Raw genomic sequence first — 18,690 nt, 5'->3', positions numbered from 1 at the left:
GGAATGGAGATCCCAGTTAGTAACCGCCCACTCACATGGCGCCAGGCCTTTCCATGACTTTCCAGCCCTTGCCTTGACCCTCCCTGAGTGAACTGCTCCCCCAGGCCCTGAGCTCACCTGGTATTGGACCCCTCCACACTTTTGCTCTCGCAGCTCCTTCTGTCTGGCATGCCTTGGCCACCCCAGACTCTGTTCACCTGGTCATCACCTGCTCATCCACTGAAGTTCTCCCTGATCCATGGAACCAGCTAGAATGGGCTCCTCCTTCATGGCCCACAGTGACCAGAGGTGGGGTCTCAGTCATCCTGGTTCCCTAGTGCCCAGCAAAGTGCCTGGCACATGATAGGTATTCAATCAACATACGTTAGTAAAAGGAAGTGGGATCCCACACAAAAAGTATATAACCTTCTGTCTCCCACTGCAGCAGAAGGATATCCCAGTGGTTAAACCTGGCCCTAACTCTGAGGTTCCCTCCCAGATATGCTCTCCTGCCTGTGGGCCTACCCCCACGCGCCCTGCACACCCACATCCCACCCGTTCTCCGAGGTTCCCTCCCCCACGAAGCCTTCTGATTCCCCACCCCTGGTACTAAGACACTTGCCCTTCACAGGAGCAATCAGCTACCTGGTCCGTTGTTACCTTATTTGGATCTCTCTTACGGCTGTTTCCACCCTCCCATGTTAGGCACAAACAAGACCGTCGCCCCATAACCCACACAGTGAGCCAGCCCCCGGAGGGTGGAACCTTCACAACGACCAGACCAGACGGAATGATTAAGTGAAGGCGTCCCTGCCATCTCTTGGGAGGAGAAAAAGCCAGAACCGACAGTCCTCCTCCGGGTGGACGGGAAGGGGGGTGGAGAATCGGGGCCCAGCCTCCCCGTGTGGCGACGCAGTGCTGGGTGCAGGCGCTCACTCAATCCCCAGCAACACGGGATCAAAACGTTACACTACCTTGTTGGCCAGTGGGTCTCTCGGTCCATCTTCGCCTTTCCCAACACTTAGCTCTGACTGCTTGCAATTAGTATCTGAGAGGCAATCTAAAAGAGTCAAGCTGCATTATGGAGAACCCCAGAACAACTGCAGGGCACAGCTCACCTCGTGGAGAGTGGCTCAAATGGCAAAGGCTGGCTCCTTCACCTACTCAGCTGGGCCTTACCAAGGAAATAAGATCAAGAAAGTGGTGTTCGTCTTTAGCATTTATTTATAATCGGAAAAAAACCGTTTGTTTGTTTGTTTGTTTCTGAGCAAGCACAGACCACAAGCACGTCACAATCAATTGGCTATACATGAATATTTTTTGTCATTTTCTTACTAACAGCAGGAATGGAATAGCACCAAGAGAGGTGTGCGTTACACGTTACATAGACAATCTGTGGTATGCAACAAAACCCAGGCCACAAAATCGTAATTAGACACTTCCTGTCTGCCTTGGAGAGGCAAAGGTATAATGGACAGGTTGGAAGCACCAGCAGATAAGGAAAAAACTTGGAGGAGCCAGCGCACAGCCTTAGGCATTGTTTTTGCAGGCAAGCAAAGCAGGCAGTGGGAATGCTTCGGGCCTTGCTCTCTTGCCAGGGGAGTTGGGGAATCGGCAGGGAGATATACAAAAGTGGACAGCCAGGCATCGGAAGCTTGGTCATCTTCAGAAAGGCAAAACCAAAATACTGTTTGTGAAACCAGTGTCAGTTTCAACCAGTATGTTTGGGATACAGAATGAGATTGGCTGAGTTTTATTTGTAAACAGTAGAAATCAAAGGAAGTTTCTGGCCGTGAAGGGACACATTCAAGAGTCAAAGTGAACTACAAACAGGGTTTTCTCAATCGCAGGAGTTAAAAAGACAGCGGCGGGGGCGGGGGTGGGGGGGTGTGGGGGTGGGGGTGGGGCGGAAGGGTTGAAAAGACACGATACAGGTTGCATCTAAAGCCGTAGGTGGGGCAGGGTAGGAAATTCAGTCCCTGGGGCTGCAAAGTGGGTGGGAAGCTACAATTTGGGCAAAGAAACTCGCATCAGGCACCGAGATCACATCATATGGTTGTGCTGCTGTGGAGACAGATTTATGTAGAGTAGCCGGGGTGCCTAACACGGTGCCTGGCTCACAGGCGTTCAGGACGAGAACGTGGAATGAACGTTCCTCTGTGCATCGTAAAGTCTGACTTACTTGATCTGTAAAACACATATGACGGTTCTCTGGAGAAATTCAAATTGTGGCTAACATCGACACGCCTGACGAATGCCAGATCTTGAGCGAACGAACACACGTTGGCAAAATTCTCTGGGTCAAGTTACGATCACGCTGCTAGAGCTCTCCGGTTAATGTTAAGATTAGCTAGCAGATAGCTAGAATCAACACTGAGATCTGCTCTGGTCATTTCCAGACAGGCATCCAAATCTGTGATGCGTGAACACTGAAACTCGCTAACGGTCTCTACCTTCTTCAAAACATCTCAGTTCCACGCCCTGAGATAGAAAGGAAGGTGACGGTGGGCCTGGCCGAGCGCTTCATTTCTAAGAACCCTGTTCTCTTAACAAATGCGGCCCGCACAGCACACACTTGACGTATTCGTGAAAGACGTCTCAGCCAGCCCAAGTGCCCGACAAGATGGGGTAAACAGTGACTCTGCTGCTTGAATGGTCAGAACCGGAGAGGACTGGGGGAGGCCCCGCTTCCTCCACACCACACGGACTGAAAGGGATTGGCGCGGCCCCGCTCTCCACCGCCACCGCCGTCCTTACACAGCAGCGGCTGGGCACCGGACGAAGGCCCAGCCGTGTCGCGGTGCCGGCGACGGTCAGGATTTCAAGGACGGGAGAAAGAAAGCGTACCGAGCGATGTACACGTCGCAAGGTTTGGGAATGCAATTTTTCCGGTAGGTATTTTGGGTTCCCCCGTGAGCGCTGGGGGTCTTTACACAACTCTCTGACTAATGCCTACGATACAACTCTAGCACAACTAAGGTGCCACTTGCCACCCCACTGGGGGGGCGTTGGCCACACAGACACGCAAAACACGATACGGTGAGAGCTGCTTTCATTCATCAGTGAGGTTAAAATGCTTGCTAATCACTTACTAGGGAACTCTCCTAATCTTCAGCTAAGTCACAGAAATTTCCTCTAACCCGAAGCTCAGCAGCCTCTGTCCTCTCCGAGGAACAGAGCAAACACGGGTTTGGGAAGGGAGAGTGAACATCACCACACGTGTCACTACGTCTACTTCCAACCTTGTGTTTCTCAGAAGCAAGGAAGCCACGTTCTAAACACACTACCCTACACCCTGAACTTCCTTCCTCAGTCATCTGTAACCAGTTGCTCTGCAAAATTGGTAACACTGGATAGGCTGAGGGTAAACGGGGGAGAATACTCTCCTCTCAACTTCTTCATCTTCCTGTGATGTCTAGAACGTACCTAAAACACCTAACCTTTTCACCCTGGCCTGGTCTGAGTCATCAGTGGCATATCTATTACTTGGCATCCAACGGAAAGCCCACTGATAGGAAACTAAATGGAGTCGCGCGTTTCTAACAGAAAATTCTATGAAAAGAGTTACTTCAACTTAACAGACACGATTCATTGTACGGACGTTAAGGCCGAGGTTTTTTTGCTTTTTAAATCTGGCCACAAACGTTGTCCATCGCTGAAGCCCAAGTTGAGCTTCTAAAGCACATGATAACCCTCCGAAGTTTGGGAAAGAACACATTCACCTCAAGTTCAGAACCGATCGCTGACACGGGCCTTGGGGGAGAACAGGGGGAGGACACCCTACAGGCATTCCCAAGTGTGGCCAGAAGACGTCCAGGCACTCGGAACTGCCTCTGCATGCTAAGGCCTGCCTGCCCCCCTCACCAGCGAGCGCTCTCACTTGCCGTGGGAGGCACAACCAGTGAGCAGCGCTTCCCGGGGTCCCTGGTGTTCCGGGGGCCCCCCGCGGCACGGACACCCACGCCGCACTCAGCCCGGCCCGTCTAGATTTGGAGAGGAGGCATGCCGCAAGGTCTTTGAAACGGCATCCCTCCACTGAAAGAAACCAAACCAAAGAGCTCCCGGAACACTCGGGACCAAGGCAGATGAGAAGCCTCTAATCAATTTTGTGGCCTTTTTTGTTGGTTGGTTAAAAAAGGAAAAAAAAAAAAAAAAAAGGAAAGAAGGATAAAAGGAAAGTGCAGTGAAATTTACTCTTTAGCCTCAGCCAGTTTATTGTTCATCTCTTTACTTTGCTCCTTGTCATCAGGCTGGGCGGCACTGGCACCCTCTGTGCTCTTTTTCTTGGAAGCCCGGCCCGACACCACCTGCTTGTCTTTGGCCTTCCGCGGGGGCTTATGGCTTGCTGAGGTCTTTTTTGGTTTGGAACTCTGAACGCTAGGTTTTTCCACCTGCTCGGAGAGACAGACAGACAGACCGCAAATACAGAAACACAAAAGGGGAGGGAGCGAGAGAGAGAAGTTAGAGAGAAGACACGATTAGCCAAACAGTAACTCTAACGACAACACTGGGCGTTGAGGGAGCGCAGGGCATAAGGTATTTTCAGTGGCGGTAAGTCATTTGGCTTCTCCCGCGTAAACCGGCTGGTCAGTGGCTTTGGCCACATGCTCAGTGGCTCTCCGGCATGGTGGCTGTCACCACTGAACCACCCTGGTGGTGGATGATGTTACTGTTTTGCAACATCTGCTGCCGTCCCTCCCTAAGGGAAGATTATACCTCGTCACCCTGTTCAACTCAGGCAGGCCTATGATTTGTTTCCATCAATGACATGTGAGCAGAAGTGATGTGGGTCACCTCCGACAGAAACCGGAGGGGCAGCCCGTGCTTCCCAATGCTCTCTTCTCTGCCACGAGCGAGGCTCTCCAACACCGGAGGCCCAGACTGCAGAGGTGGTGGGGAGTAGGGCTGTGGCCCAGCCATGGTAGACGGGTATTAATAAGAAGTGAACCTTAGCTGATAGAAGACGCAGAGATTCTGGCATAAGCCAGCCTCTCCTCTGCTTCTGTCTCCAGGGCGGCCAGCTCATGTGGAGAAACCACATCTCATCTCAGCGAGGCCTTCAGCACAGCATTCTTCCTCTCCTGCCGGCTCCCCAGACTATTCTCCCCAGAGCCGCCATTCCGGCCCATCCGCTCTCCCCGAAACCCTTCCTCTAGCTCTGACCCCACTCCCGGGCGATGGCCTGGCCCTCTTTTGCCCCCAGAACTCTGGGCCCGCTCTGTCTGGTCCCTCCATATGCCCTCCACCTCTGGGTTCCCTATGCCCCAATCTTCCCTCCTTCCTCCCCTTTGAGTCTTCTTTGGTGCAAAGCCAGCCCTGCGTCCTGGGCCCCATGTCATCTATGGATGATGGACAGAGGTGATGTTGGGGTTCACTGGGATTTCCTCAGTGAGGTCCACGGAACCTGCACAGAACGTAACCAACCATCCTGGTTTGCCTGGGACTGAGGGCCTTCATGGAACTGGAACTTTCACTGCTACAGCTGGAGGAGTCCAGGCAGACTGGGTTGATCAGCTACTTTACCTACAAATCAGTCCTGGGCCACATAGGAAACTCTGTTTCAGTGCGAGACTTTCAGACAAAAGCGGAGGAAAGGATCTCACACTTGTCCTGCTATTATAGATAGGGGAGCAGGTATTTGCACGATTCCACGTGGCTTGATAGCACAGAACCAGCTCTGGCAAATCGGATTCCTGCTTCCAGCTGTGTCTCCAACTTGGCTCTCCCCCTCAGGGGTGTGCACTGGATGCAAATAAGGCAAAGTCGTGTTATTACACGGAAACCCCTGAATCCACTGCAAGTCACTTAGAACTGTAAATCACTTGCCAACTGTTTATTATAGTAACAAACTACCCGGAACATCTTGCAGCTGATGTGACAGGTGTGCCTTGACTAAGAACTGGCGCTGGATAGTGTTTACGGAGGAAAAGGATGAAGAGGAATGAGGAAGCGTCCAGGGACTGGAGTGGAGGATGTGGCGGGGGCAGGGCGGGGAGGAAGCCAGGAGAGATACCTCTAATGGCCAGCTCTTTGGGGGCAAAAGCCCCTGAAGGGATTTTTAAGACAGGGAGGGCTTTAGGGCTCAGGTGGGATTTTCGGCCACTTTTTTGGAGCGGGGTGCTTCTCAAAAGCCGAAGCTGGTTCTCTGGAAACCTGCCAGTCTTCAAGCTGTTTTACTTTAGGCACTGTTCCTTTGAACATTCCCTTTGAATTTAGCAAAGGTTCCTTAGTGTCTGTGTGCTACGGAGAAGAGGAGGGGTTTTCCAGGAGCCCTTAGGGACTGGGCCAGGGTCTGCAGGAGCCCTGCCCTCACGCTCTGCTGCAATGAGCCCCTCCGTTCTAGGTTGTGCTGAGGGGTTCCCCCACAAGATCTGTCTCACCTTTGGGGGTTCCTTGAAAGGTTCACTGTAGAGGCTGCGTATTCTTCTGCGATCAATCACCTTATTGTCGGCTGGCGTTGGCTTATTGGCCTCCCCTTTGAACTGGGCGCTGTAGCTGGTCTCATGAGCCATCTTGTCATCTGGAGGCTTATACTGGGGCTTGGCCTTTATTGGTTTCACAGGCTTGATGTCCGTCCATGCTCGGAATTCATTTCTGTGAATCAAAGAAAGCAAAAGTGACATTAAACATTATCTGCCGGGAAGCAGGGCTCCCCGTCCGGGGCTGCAAACACCACGAGCTCTCGATTAGTGCCTGTGGGGCAGACGGAGGTGTGGCTGAGCGGTTAAAGTCACCCTTTGCTCACGGGCAAGTGCGTGTTTTCCTCCCTGTCAAGTTAATGCGGGCTGTGGGAATAGCCATTGTGGGAAGAAGGAGCTCAGGTTCCCAGCTACCACTGTGTGACCGGGGATAGGCAGTTGTAATCTTTGGGCCCCGTTTTTGCAATATCCAAAATGAGTCTGAAAACACGCAATCCATTCAGTCACGCATGGGCTTAACTATATGATTGAATGCCTGCTGTGTGTGAGGTCAAGAACATGAAAATGAGACAATGTGGCCAAGGCCGCATGCCAGTCCCCTTCCCTGCCTTGTCATGAGGGAGACCTTTTGTTAGCCAGAACCCTCAAGGATAATTCCTCCCCTTGAGAGCAGGGGGCTCACTTCTTATACTGCCAGAAATGTAATAATCTTAATCACTGTGGATGAAAATACTTACAGAATGTCTAAATGCTTGCAGATCACAAATAAACAATGCACTGAACATACTTCGGATGTCCCTGTTAGGGCTCGTGTTGGGGTGTGTGTGTGCGGGAGAGTCTTCACGTGCTCCAGTGTGAATGGCTATTGGCCCTGACCCTATGATGACCACCATCCGAGTCAGTGTGGACGTGGACCGATTTTCTTACTTTTTCTGTGAGGATCCTGTGGATTCGAATCAGTTATTTCTCATCTGTTATAGGGCTGGAGACTAGCTGGGGACAATGTCCAAAAACAGGGTAAAACACATGCTGCTGTTGGAGGCCACAGGGTCCCTCTGGTCTGTTGAGTGCGTGACATTTGTTGGGTCTGTTCTCATCTGGGGCCGTGAGAAGCTGTGTTGTAGGAGAGGAAGGGTTGGGGTGTGAATATCTGTGGTTAGGTTCTTGCAGCTCCCTCCTCACCCTCACTGATAATGCCCTGCTTCGGGGCTCAGAGATGGGCAGCACAAACAGGAGGCCACAGGGGACGGCAGAAAGAGCTGAGACTATGGTGAAGACACATGGGTCCTAGCACCGCCTCTAAAGAGCGGCGGAGCCAGCTTCTCCCCTCTCTGAGCCTTAGTTCCTTCACTTGTCAAGAAAAGACTCAGACCAGACAATGTCTTTATGATGTCCTCCAAGCTCGGAGGCTCCCTGAGTCCATAAAGCAGGTTTGGGAACACTGAGCCACTTGCTGGTCATTGGACCTCTTGAAGGGAATTGGCTCGTTTGTGAGCTGAGTTGCTTAAGAGACCCTCCCCCAAGCTTCAGACTTGCCTTTCCACTGCAGCTGGGACCCCCACCTGGAGGCCCCACCAACTCAAACTCAACCCAAACCATCTTGTCTCCTCTGCCAAACTGTCTCCTTCATTCCCTCATCGGTCGATTTCCTTCTCTCATTCATTCACTCATTCACAAAACATTTACTGACTGCCCAAGGTCTGTCTGACAAGATGCTGAGCTCTGTGGAGGCCAAACTGTGTTAAGAACAGGCTCTGGGCTCGAGATGTGGGAGGCAGAGGGAGTGAGGTTACTCCAGGACAATAAGAAAAGAGCCATGAAGTGGCTGAGCTTCACCTCAGCCATGAAGTGGTGAGCTTCACCTATGCCGGCCTGGGAGGGAGTCGGGGATGTTGGTTCTGGAGCGGAATCAGAGACAGGGCAGGGAGCCAGCCAGGGTTCTGGGCAGAACGAGGGGTACACAAAGAGGCTGCTGAGACACGGTCCTCGATGGGGACCTGCAGGCAGTTCGGGCGGTTGAGTTGAAGCTTGTGGGGAAGAGCACAAGAGGCTGGACAGATCCTGAGGTCCTGCCAGCCATGCTGAGGGGATGGTCTGGACTGTAACAAGAAATTGCCAAATGACTCCAAGCCAAAGATGAATGTGGCCAGATCAGTCTGGGGAGAGAGAACTTTGGCAGCAGCGTGAATGGCAGACAGACGGGGAGAGGGGAGTCGGGAGGCCAGGCGGGAGACTGTGCAGTGAGCCAGGAGGAAAGCCGAGCCCTGAACCAGGACAGTGGCAGTGGGGACAGAGAGTGGCTCTGGGCCAAGAGGGAAATGGGCGGGACTTGAGAGTGGCTGAGCTGTGGGAGGCCAGGGTCAGAGAGGAACCTGGAGACTCCAGGATTTTGGTCTGTGGGTGGCAAGTGCTGCCCACTGAGACGGAGAACGTGGGAGGAGAAGGGGACTTGGAAGGTTGAGACCCGCCTGATGTGTTAATGGCACCCATGTGGTCCGGCATCAAGGCTGCTTTATCTCCTTTTCTGTCCTCTCCTCCTCCCTTTTACACCTCCATTGGCTCAAGCAGTTACTATGACCTGACTTCTGAGCCATTCTGGCTCTCCACACCGGCCTAGAGCTGGCCCCGGGTCACAGTGGGGGGCGTGGCCACCCAGGACCTGTCTAAGGCTCCAGGCTGTCCCTCCTTCCTCCCAGCCTTCAGAACTCAAGAACCACCGAAGCCCCTCATACAAGGCTCACAAGTAACAACCCGGTTCCTGAATACATGATGGCAGAACCCGGAGTTCTCCACTCTTGCCCCTGCCTGCTTCCAGAATTAGGACTGCGATAGGTACACGCTGGCCCTAAAAACAGTTTCCGGATCACTTCTCCCAGGCCAGCCTCTGCAGCTTTCTGTATCTCTGCAGTGGCCCCTGGGGGCTGGCAAGTGTCTCACTGCGAGCATTATCCATGGGATATGTTCCTCGTGGGACGTATCCTGACCTTAAATAACTAATAACCTTGACCTTAAATAACTAATCTTCCCATGAGGCCGTGTTGGTAAGTCCTATGATAAGTTTACTGTGATTACGATCGACTGTTAGGTTGAAGCCCAAATTCTGTTACTCAGAACTTTCGTTGAACTCTCCACAAAACTTTCCCCAGCCACGTGGGATAAGTAATCATATGTCATGAAAACAGAATTAGCTACCATTCATTAGTCACCTTTCATAAGCTGGAGGGTGCTTTTGGTCTGGTTTTGGTATTTTTCTCTATAACCCTTACAACAACTTTGAGAGGAGGTGGTTTTAGATCTCTAATACTACCAAAAGAAGGTAACCAAGGCTCAGAGAGGTTATGTGGCTCGCATAAGAGCAAACGGCTGGCAGATAAGCTGAGTTGAAGTGCGAGCCCACGTCAGTCAGCTTCCACAGGCCACATCCTTCCAACGGCACTCGGGCAACAGGCTAGAGCTGCACGGTGTTTGGCCTGTTCTCACTGGAGGTGCTCGTGTGGGCTCAGGCCTGATGTCTGCAGTGCCGTGGAGAGTTTATGTGACACACCCGAGCTCCTCCAGCCCTGAGCTGCCCCTCCCAGAGCACAATGGGCCACATTCTCAGGTCAGTCATGTCCAGAGCCTCTTGCCACAAGTTTACGGGCCCCTGTAACCATGGACTCCCCTGTCTGTGCAGCCAGATTTCAGCTTGATCATCCGTCCATTCATTCATTCACTCATTCAGCATGGGTGTGGCCTGTGGCCCACAGGGAGGAGTAAGCCCTGGTTGAGACAGCCACGGTTTAGTAGGTCAGGATCTGTCCATGTGTGACCCAAAGCAAATGGGACAGAGGGAAAGAGGGAAAAGGATGCTTAATTCTGAAGGGGGCACTGAAGGGTGTAGACAGAGAAGCGGACAAAAGGAATTCAGGCAGCAGTCCGAGTCTGTGTGGCAGGTTCAGAGAGCAGGTGAGCTGCTCGGTGTGAAGAGTGAGGTTCTCGGAAGGATGTCAAGGTGACCGGGCCGGTAGGAGCTGTGGCCAGGCTTACAGAGCCTGGAATGTCATGTTTAGATGCTTGAGCTAGGCCTGGGGAGCCGCCGAACGTTTCTGAGTGAGGCAGCCTATCGCTCCAAATTGCTGATGCCCTCCTCTCAGACTGCCCCTGTATTAATTATTCGTCAAGGCCCTGCTCTGGGCTCTCCTCTTCCAGGACCCCTCCTGGATTTCTCAGCCCAAAGTTTCCTCTCTCTCAGCTCCTGGACACTTTACTACATTGTCCAACTTTGTGGTTACCTATGCCGTTTCATGTTATTTTAATGATTTCATGAGTTTATTTTACCTCTTTTGAGGAATAAGATATGTAACAGAAAATTCTCGATGGAACCCTACCTTTGAGTCCAACCTCATTTGCATGCTGCAAAGGGATGTCCTTCAACTTATCCTATGTCCAACTGCAGGTTAGGGGCAGACCCCATCTGTCTAGGGAGGACCGCATCTGTCTCCCCCTGCCCCGCCAGGGCCCTTCTCTCACTCGGGCTCCCACTCAGAGCCCTGCTCCATATTGTTCTCCCATCCTTCACAGGATTTAAGGGCTTGGCATCGGGTGAATATTTAATGGAAGTGGCTATTATTTGATTTCACTTCTGGTCAGCTTACGGCCCCTCTCCTGAACCCTTCCCGCCCTGTCCAGACGGGGCAGACACTTGCTCCTGGGAGGCGGGAAAATGTCCTGCCTGTACTCGTGTTCCAGTGCCCATCATGCTGAAATGAGTATGTGCTCGCAAGCACCTGACCCGGGCGGAGTCCCTCTTCATCAGGGACAGGGCTGCGTTTATCTGTGTTTCCCTGGTGCCCCGCACAGCACAGAGCGATACCCTCAGGATGTATTTGGAGAATTAAAGGAAACCAAGCGTTCCATTCTACTTCAGGTACTCACAAAGCTGCTCACACTTGGGGCTTCTATTATTGCTAAAACCCACACGCCCCACATCCTTAAGTCCTTGTAGGGAAGAGTTGCCCTTACGAAAGCAAGCATTTGGTGCCTCCTAAGCTTTCATAAAATCCATCCTCCCTAGATTGACAGGAGGCAGCTCAGAGCCCCTGGTGAGTGAAGCTGCCATAGTGGTAAAGGGCTGGGGGAAGGAAGGAGCCCCTCAGAATCAGGGGGCAGGAAAGGGGAGGAAAAGTTTGCTAACACTTGCCCGACACCTACTTCTTTTAGTTTGAACCCTCTGTGGACCCAACCTCCTTTTACCCTTTTAATATCTCTATGAGGTCACCGTTATTAGTCCCATGTTATATATGAGGAATCTGAGCACAGACAGGTGTAGAGACTTGCCAAACCAGTAAGCAGTTATTGAACTGTGAGTCTGTCTGACTCAAAGCCCCCACCCCTTCCACCATCCCACACTTGGGGTGGGTGTATAACCCACCTTCAAGTTCATGGCAGCTTCAGCTTCAGGCAGCGATCACAAGACAGCAATGCCCTTCAGCCAGTCTGGATGCCCCAGCCTCAGGCTCTGAGCATACTGGGAGGGTCCCACATCTGCAGGCTACTGTCCCTGGCATCCCAGAGATGTTCCTCATGCTATGGCTCCTCCTGGATCATGATGTGGGGAAGTCATGGGGACAGGATTTCCAACTGCATTGCCAAGGGCCCACTGTTCCCTTCCCAGCAGATCATTTGAAGCTTGATGCATGATTTCTCCCCTGCACAATCCCTGCAGGGGCAGAGAAGGGTTTGAGACCATGCTGTCCATCCCTCTGTGAGTGGGTAAGCTACACAGACAAGGAGGCCCAATCAGTATGTTCAAGTTTGGGTTTAAAGGACTCCTCTGATGGCCCCTGTGTGCTGGGAAAATTTGTGGAGAGAAACCAGGGCCAGCCCCCAACCTTCTACCAAGGAATGGCAAAGGCAGGTGCAAGGTGAGCCATCTCATGGAGACTTGGTGGACAGGATGTTCCTAGGCTGTTCCCACAGGACCTTTAAACAGGTGCATACCTGCGTTCAGAGCAACTGCTAAAGCAGCTTGCTGACCAGGCAAAGTTTTTAAAGGAGTCAACAAATACCCTACCTTCACCTCCTCCTAGCCAGTCCCCACACACCATCTCACTTCAGCCCTCAGTGCCTCCTCTCCCTGGACCACGGCATCAGGATCACAGCACCAGAGTCTCGGTCCCCCACCCCACTCTGAATCATCCGGCACATGCCATGGGAGAGGTCTTCCTCTAGCTCAGCCATGAGCATGCTACTCTCCCACTAACATGCAACAGATCCCAGTTGCTACGGGACCAAAAATAGTCCGAACTATAAGGCCCCTTCTAGCCTCCTTGTGCTGTGATTCCTCAGGACGACACGCACGGCCCTGTGACTTGGCCCCACGTTACTTTTCCAGCCTAATGTCTTCCTCTTTTTCACTCATTCACGTCATCATTTAGCGAGAACTTTCTGGGCACCAGGCGCTGTGCAAAGCTCTTTAAACAAATCACCGGATGTAGCAGCATCAGCCCCGTGTCGCAGGCACTATCACTGATTTTGCCAATGAGAACATCATGCTGCCCTTCCCCAAACACACACTGCACCTTCCCACCACTGAAGTTTTGCCCATGCTGTTCCCGTCCCCAGTCTGCTCTTCCCTCCATGCCTCCAGCTACTGAAATATCACACGATCATCCATGCCAGGCTCGGGTGACCTCCCCTCTAGGGGTCTTCACCTGCCCCACCATTGCTTCGAGCTTGTTCTTCTCCAACCTTCGTCCCTCTGTAGCACTCACCGTGCTCTCAGAGGAGGTTACCTGTGTAGATGGCTTTCTTCCTACCCAGAATGTACAGGTATTAAGGATCAGGACCGTCGTTTAGCACCTGTGTAATGCTCACTGTGCCTGGGCCAGGGATTCGAAATGCAGCCTTCACCTCACTCACCCGTGTGAACGGCTAAACAGGAAGTCCCCAGGCTGCCCCGGCCACAGACAGGGCACAAAGTTGCTACACAAGCATTTCATGGCATCTGGCATCCATATCACTTCTCACCGTATGTCCACAAATTCTTGGACACTCCTCCTTTAGGGGTCCCTAATTCCCCTTCCCTTGAATGTGATTGGACTTAGTGACTCACTTTCAACACAGAATATGGTGGAAGTGTCGGTATGTAGCTTCTGAGACCGTTGCGGGCATTGCAGCCCCTGGCTTGTTTGCTTGTGGAAACTTCACACTGAGGACAGAAAGCTGCCCTGACCTGAGGATACTCAATCAACCCTTACGGAGAGGCCTGCGTGGCTGGGAACTGAGGCCTCCTGCTAAAAGCCATGCAAGTGAACCACCTTAGAAGTGGATCCTCAGCCTCAGGCAAGGATGACATCAGATGACATAGGGAAAGACCACCGGCTAAGCCATTCCTGGATTTCTGACCCTCCAAAGCTGTGGGAGATAATAAACATTTGTTGGCCTGAGGTGTTAAGTTTTGGAGTAATTTGTTACATAGCAATAGATCCTAATGCAGACGCCTGTTAGAAATTCTGCCTCTCATTAACAGGGGTTTAAAACACCCACGCTTCATTTCGGCAAGGCAGAAGGTACCGGTGTGAGCGGAGCACAGGAAGTTCAAGTTCCCAGCAGAACTGTGGCACCGAGTGAACAAAAGGTCATGCTCTGGTTGTAAGAAACTGAGAGGGACCATACTGCAGCCTTCACTAGAAGGTAGCAAAGCCTCAGCTGCAAGGGAGCTGATAATGCTGCACCTGCCTTGGGGCCAGAAGGGAAAACACAGGCCCTCAGGAGAAAGTGATGTCTCAGAGCGCACAGCACATTCAAGTCTCAGGGAGGTACAGGCAGAGAGGTTAACAAGGTGATAAGCAGCATAGAGCCCGGGTCAGAACAGAGAAAATGGTTCACTGGCGATGGCACAGGCTCTGGAATGAGATAAACCCAGGCTCGATCCTGGCTCTAATCCTTGGGCCAGGCCCTCACCTGCTCTGAACCGCAGTGAGCTCCTTTGGAAAGGACTGATACAAGACCTACCTCACAGGGTCGATGTGAGGTTCAGTGTGAATGTATTCACTGGAGGGGCCCTGTCCGTGTGTATCAGAACTGCCAAGCCCATGGTGGATAACCGTACAGTCCACGTATTTGGTTTTCATTACAGAGTTGTTTGTTCGAGAAAAATCAGTGGGTATCTTCTACATTCCGGGCCCAGAGCTAGCAACATAACGTGAACAGGCAGAGGCAGCAAGTGCCTCTACTGAACTGGTGGTCAGGTGGGGAGACACAAATAATCACACAGTCAAATGTCTGTCCCTATTGTCGTATTCCTGGCCACTGCGGTCAACATTCCGGTCCCAGGAGAGGGCACAGTTTGGGCGGCAGCTTCCGATGCCAGGTCTGTTTCTGAATGCATTTCGCATTAGACTCGAACAAAGTCGCATTCAGTGAATGCCTGATTAATTAAATCTCCAATAGCGACTGTCTGTCGTACACAGATGTTCGCTTCTTAAGGACTTGTCCCACGTATGCACATTTTCTTGCCGTGATTCAAGGGGAGATACTGAAAGGGCAATTATAGGGGGGAGACTGAAGATGGGCGGGGAGCTGGGTGATTGATGAAGCCAGGCCCCAGGAGAGGGAGGAGGGCGGGCATCAGGAGAATGGAGACAGGGTTTGGCCTTGGAGAGAAAGTGTTGCCAGAGAAGAGAAGAGGGGCTGCTCTTTCATTTCTGATTTGAAAAAGCCCACCATTTATAAGAAACGATGAAATAGAATTGTACAAGGAATAATTCGACTGCTGAGGAGAATATCTACATGTGTTAATTGGTACAAAGCACTTCTTGAGAAAAGCAGGGATTTAGAATAATGGATTACTGCCAGCTACACTCAAATATAAATTCCACGTCTGCGCCCACAAGGCCCAGATTTATTATGTATCTGGGTTCTTGGGAAATAAAATTCTCTCCCCATCCTCCTGACAACAAAATTTTCAACAACATTCCTCGACTGCTTTATGAAGAAAGAAAACCGTGCTTTTAAGCCTTGATGGACTAAAACCTTCCTACAGATTCTCACAGGTAATTTACGTTGTCATGGAAACGTATGAAGTCTCTGTTCAAAAATCGTGCCTACATTTGTTATATTAAAGGGTTCTCGAAGAAAGGAAGCAGGCTCTTTCATGAAATCTCATGGAGACAGTGAATGCTGTCGGTTGCCAAGCTATTGTCAGGAGCTGGGTCAAGGAAGTAGGATCTACAGATTACAAAGAAAAGAACACCTGAGCCTAGAAGGTTGCAGGGGGCCTGGAGTAGCTTGTCTCTCTTTTCAGAGGAAAATGGAAGATAGTTTCTCCCTGGCAGAAATGACCCGGTCAAGAGACGAGCTTTGTGATCCTTGCCTGTGTATCCGCTTGCATGTATCTTTCAGCTTCTTTTGTGTGAAAGGGAGAAAAGGGAATCTTAGAATGCCAATGTTCTAATCATTTAGGACCTCACCTCTTATCCATTAATATCCAGCAAACACATGCACCCCATATAGAATGGTTTCTTAAAATGAAGAAAGCATTCACTTAAATGCAAATAGACGTCTCGATGTAAAGAAAAGCTTAAAGCTAGTCTAATGTGAATAGAGAATGAGTGGAAAAGAAGCCATCCTTTCCCTTACATGGAAAGATCCGACATGAGACTGTTGGCAATGATGAGTGTCAGGGCTTGGGGTCCCTCATTAGGCAAATGGAGATTCCGCAGGTAACCGCTGAGTCCTGTCACAGGCTGCACGCAGCTCAAAGTCCCTGTGCACCTGGGAGATAGCGTCTCACACAAAGAAAACCCATGTGTATAACATGTACAGAATTACGAGGACAGATAGCTAAAAATAAAAACTGCTCAATTAGGAGTCAATGCGTTTCTACACGAATTGATTTACATCGCCATACTTACTAGGCGCTATGCTAGAAACTGCATGGAAGAAAAAGAGTGCAAAATAAGAAAACTACAGTCGGCAGGTGGAGGATGAGAGGGAGGGAGTGTGGTAGTTAAAATAAGTACACATTCAAATACACCCAGGCAGAAAAAAAAAGGAGAGCTAGAAGAGAGCTTATAGGAAAATCACAATGACTCCCTCCTCACTCTGCCCGCCCCCCAATTCCCCATTATTATCTGAGTTTTTTAGTCATAGGAATTCTGGGGTGGTTGTGTGACGAGACCACAGAGCTATCCAGTTGAGGTTGAAAAGGGAAGGCTGAATTCCTCTGGTTAGTTGGGTCCCCCAAGATCTGTGTCCATTAATTGCAGAAAGATGGTTCCTCAGACAGGAAATGGAAACACTGAGAGTGTGTTGTGAAAGGTGGGAGAGAGTGCTGTCTCCTTCTGCGGGTAGACCTAGAATTCCGGGAGTACACTCCTATGAGATGAGCTCCGCACAGTGCCAGGGACAATGTTTGATACATCTAGTGAAGTGTTCAATAAATTTAAGTTTCCTCATTTTTTGTTTGGTGCAGAGGAAGTACTTAGTAAATATCTTTTCAACAAATAGAGCTGATGCTGAAGAAAACACTTTATGACTTGAGACACATGCTAATTTACTCTTTAAAATGTAGCTCAATTATAAGGGAATATTAGGAACGACTTCATGTCAATACATTTGACAATGAAGATGAAATGGACAAATTCTTAGAAAGATGCAAATTACAAAACTGACTAAAAAAGAAATAGAAAAACTGAATAAATATGTATCAAGTAAAGAAACTGACTTAGTAATTTAAAATCTTTCCACAAAGAAAATATAGCCCCAGATGGTTTCACTGGTGAATTATATATAACATTAAGGAAAAAGTAAATACCAATCCTAACAATCTCTTGAAAAAAAGAGAAGAAAAGAGAACACTTCCCAACTCATTTTAAGATGGGGAATACCAGGTATTTTTCTGACACCAAGCCAGTCAAAGACATTGCAAGAAAACTACAGGCCAACATTCCTCATGAAATACAAATATTGAAACTCTTAACAAAAAGTCAGGAAATCAAATTCAGCAATATATAAAAATGTGCAAACTCCGTGAACGAATGAGGGGTGCCTGGATGGTTCAGTCAGTTAAGCATTTGACTTGATCTAAGCTCAGGTCATGATCTCACGGTTCATGGGATGGAGGCTGTCAGCATGGAGCCTGCTTGGGAAACTCTCTCCCTCTCTCTCTTCCCCTCCTCCACTGTGTGTTTCCCCCCCCCCCCAAAATAAATAAATAAACATTTAAAACAACCCCCCACGAACAAGTGAGGTTATCCCAGGAATGTAAGGTTGGTTTAATACCCCCAAGTCAGTTAATGTAATATACCATTTTCATAGACTAAAGGACAGAAACCACATGATCATCTTAATAGACACAGAAAAACCATTTGATAAAATCTAACATTTTTTCATGATTAAGAACAAGCTCAGCAAAGTAGGAAGAGAAGAGAACTTCCTCAACCTAATAGATAGCATCTACAAAAACTCTATAAATAACATCATACTCAATAGTGAAAGACTGAATGCTTTCCTCTAAAGATCAGGAACAAGGCAAGGATGTCCACTACTGTCACTTCTATTCAACATTGTACACAGCCAATATAATAAAGCAAGAAGAAGAAAGAAGTACATCTGTCATTATTTATATAGAGATTAGAAAGAAGAAGTAAATCTGTCATTATTTATATACAATACGAACTTGGATTTAGAAAATCCCCAGGAATCTACAAAAAGTACTAGAACTAGTACTAGTGAGTTTGGCAAGGTTGCTGGATACTCAATCAATATACAAAAATTAATTCTATTTGTTTAGATTAGTAACAGACATCAGAAATATTTAAAAAAATCAAAATCCATTCATAATAGCCTCAGAAAGAATAAAATACGAACAAGTTCAACAAAAGAAGCACAATGCCTGTAACTGAAAACTACATAACATTGCTAAGAGGAATTAAAGACCTAAAGGAAGGCATATACCATATCCATAAATTGGAAGATTCAATATTGTTAAGGTAGCAATTCTAGAAACAGATCTATATATTCAAAGCAGTCCTTACCAAAATCTCAACAGAAATTTTTGTAGACAATGACAAGCTAATCTTAAAAGTCATATGAAAGCACAAGAGATCTAGAATTGCCAACACAATTTTGAGAAAGAGAAACAGTCTGAGGATTTACACTACCTGATTTCAAAAGCTACAGTAAACAATACGTGACTGAATAAAGACAGACACATAGATCTAAGAACAAAACAGATCATTCATATTTTTGCATACAGTAGTGTGTTGAAACTGGCTTATATTGGTTCACAGAACTAATTGTCAAATTT

At 49.4% G+C, this 18,690-nt stretch overlaps 1 protein-coding gene across 1 annotated transcript in view; it reads right to left on the bottom strand.

Annotated features, from left to right (window-relative positions):
- Positions 1-18,690, bottom strand: part of MAP6 (microtubule associated protein 6) — a 76,196-nt gene that overhangs the window by 16,577 nt on the left and 40,929 nt on the right. The window contains exons 2-3 of the mRNA XM_043580207.1: positions 6,360-6,573; positions 4,174-4,370 (exon numbers count right to left, since the gene is read on the bottom strand). Of these exons, the coding sequence (XP_043436142.1) occupies positions 4,174-4,370; positions 6,360-6,573 (411 nt within the window). The remainder of the gene's footprint in view (positions 1-4,173; positions 4,371-6,359; positions 6,574-18,690) is intronic.

Source organism: Prionailurus bengalensis, chromosome D1 (genome assembly GCF_016509475.1).
Source record: "Prionailurus bengalensis isolate Pbe53 chromosome D1, Fcat_Pben_1.1_paternal_pri, whole genome shotgun sequence".
NCBI lineage: Eukaryota > Metazoa > Chordata > Mammalia > Carnivora > Felidae > Prionailurus > Prionailurus bengalensis.
Note: the sequence above shows the minus strand (reverse complement) of the source record. Positions and strands in the feature narration are given on the sequence as shown.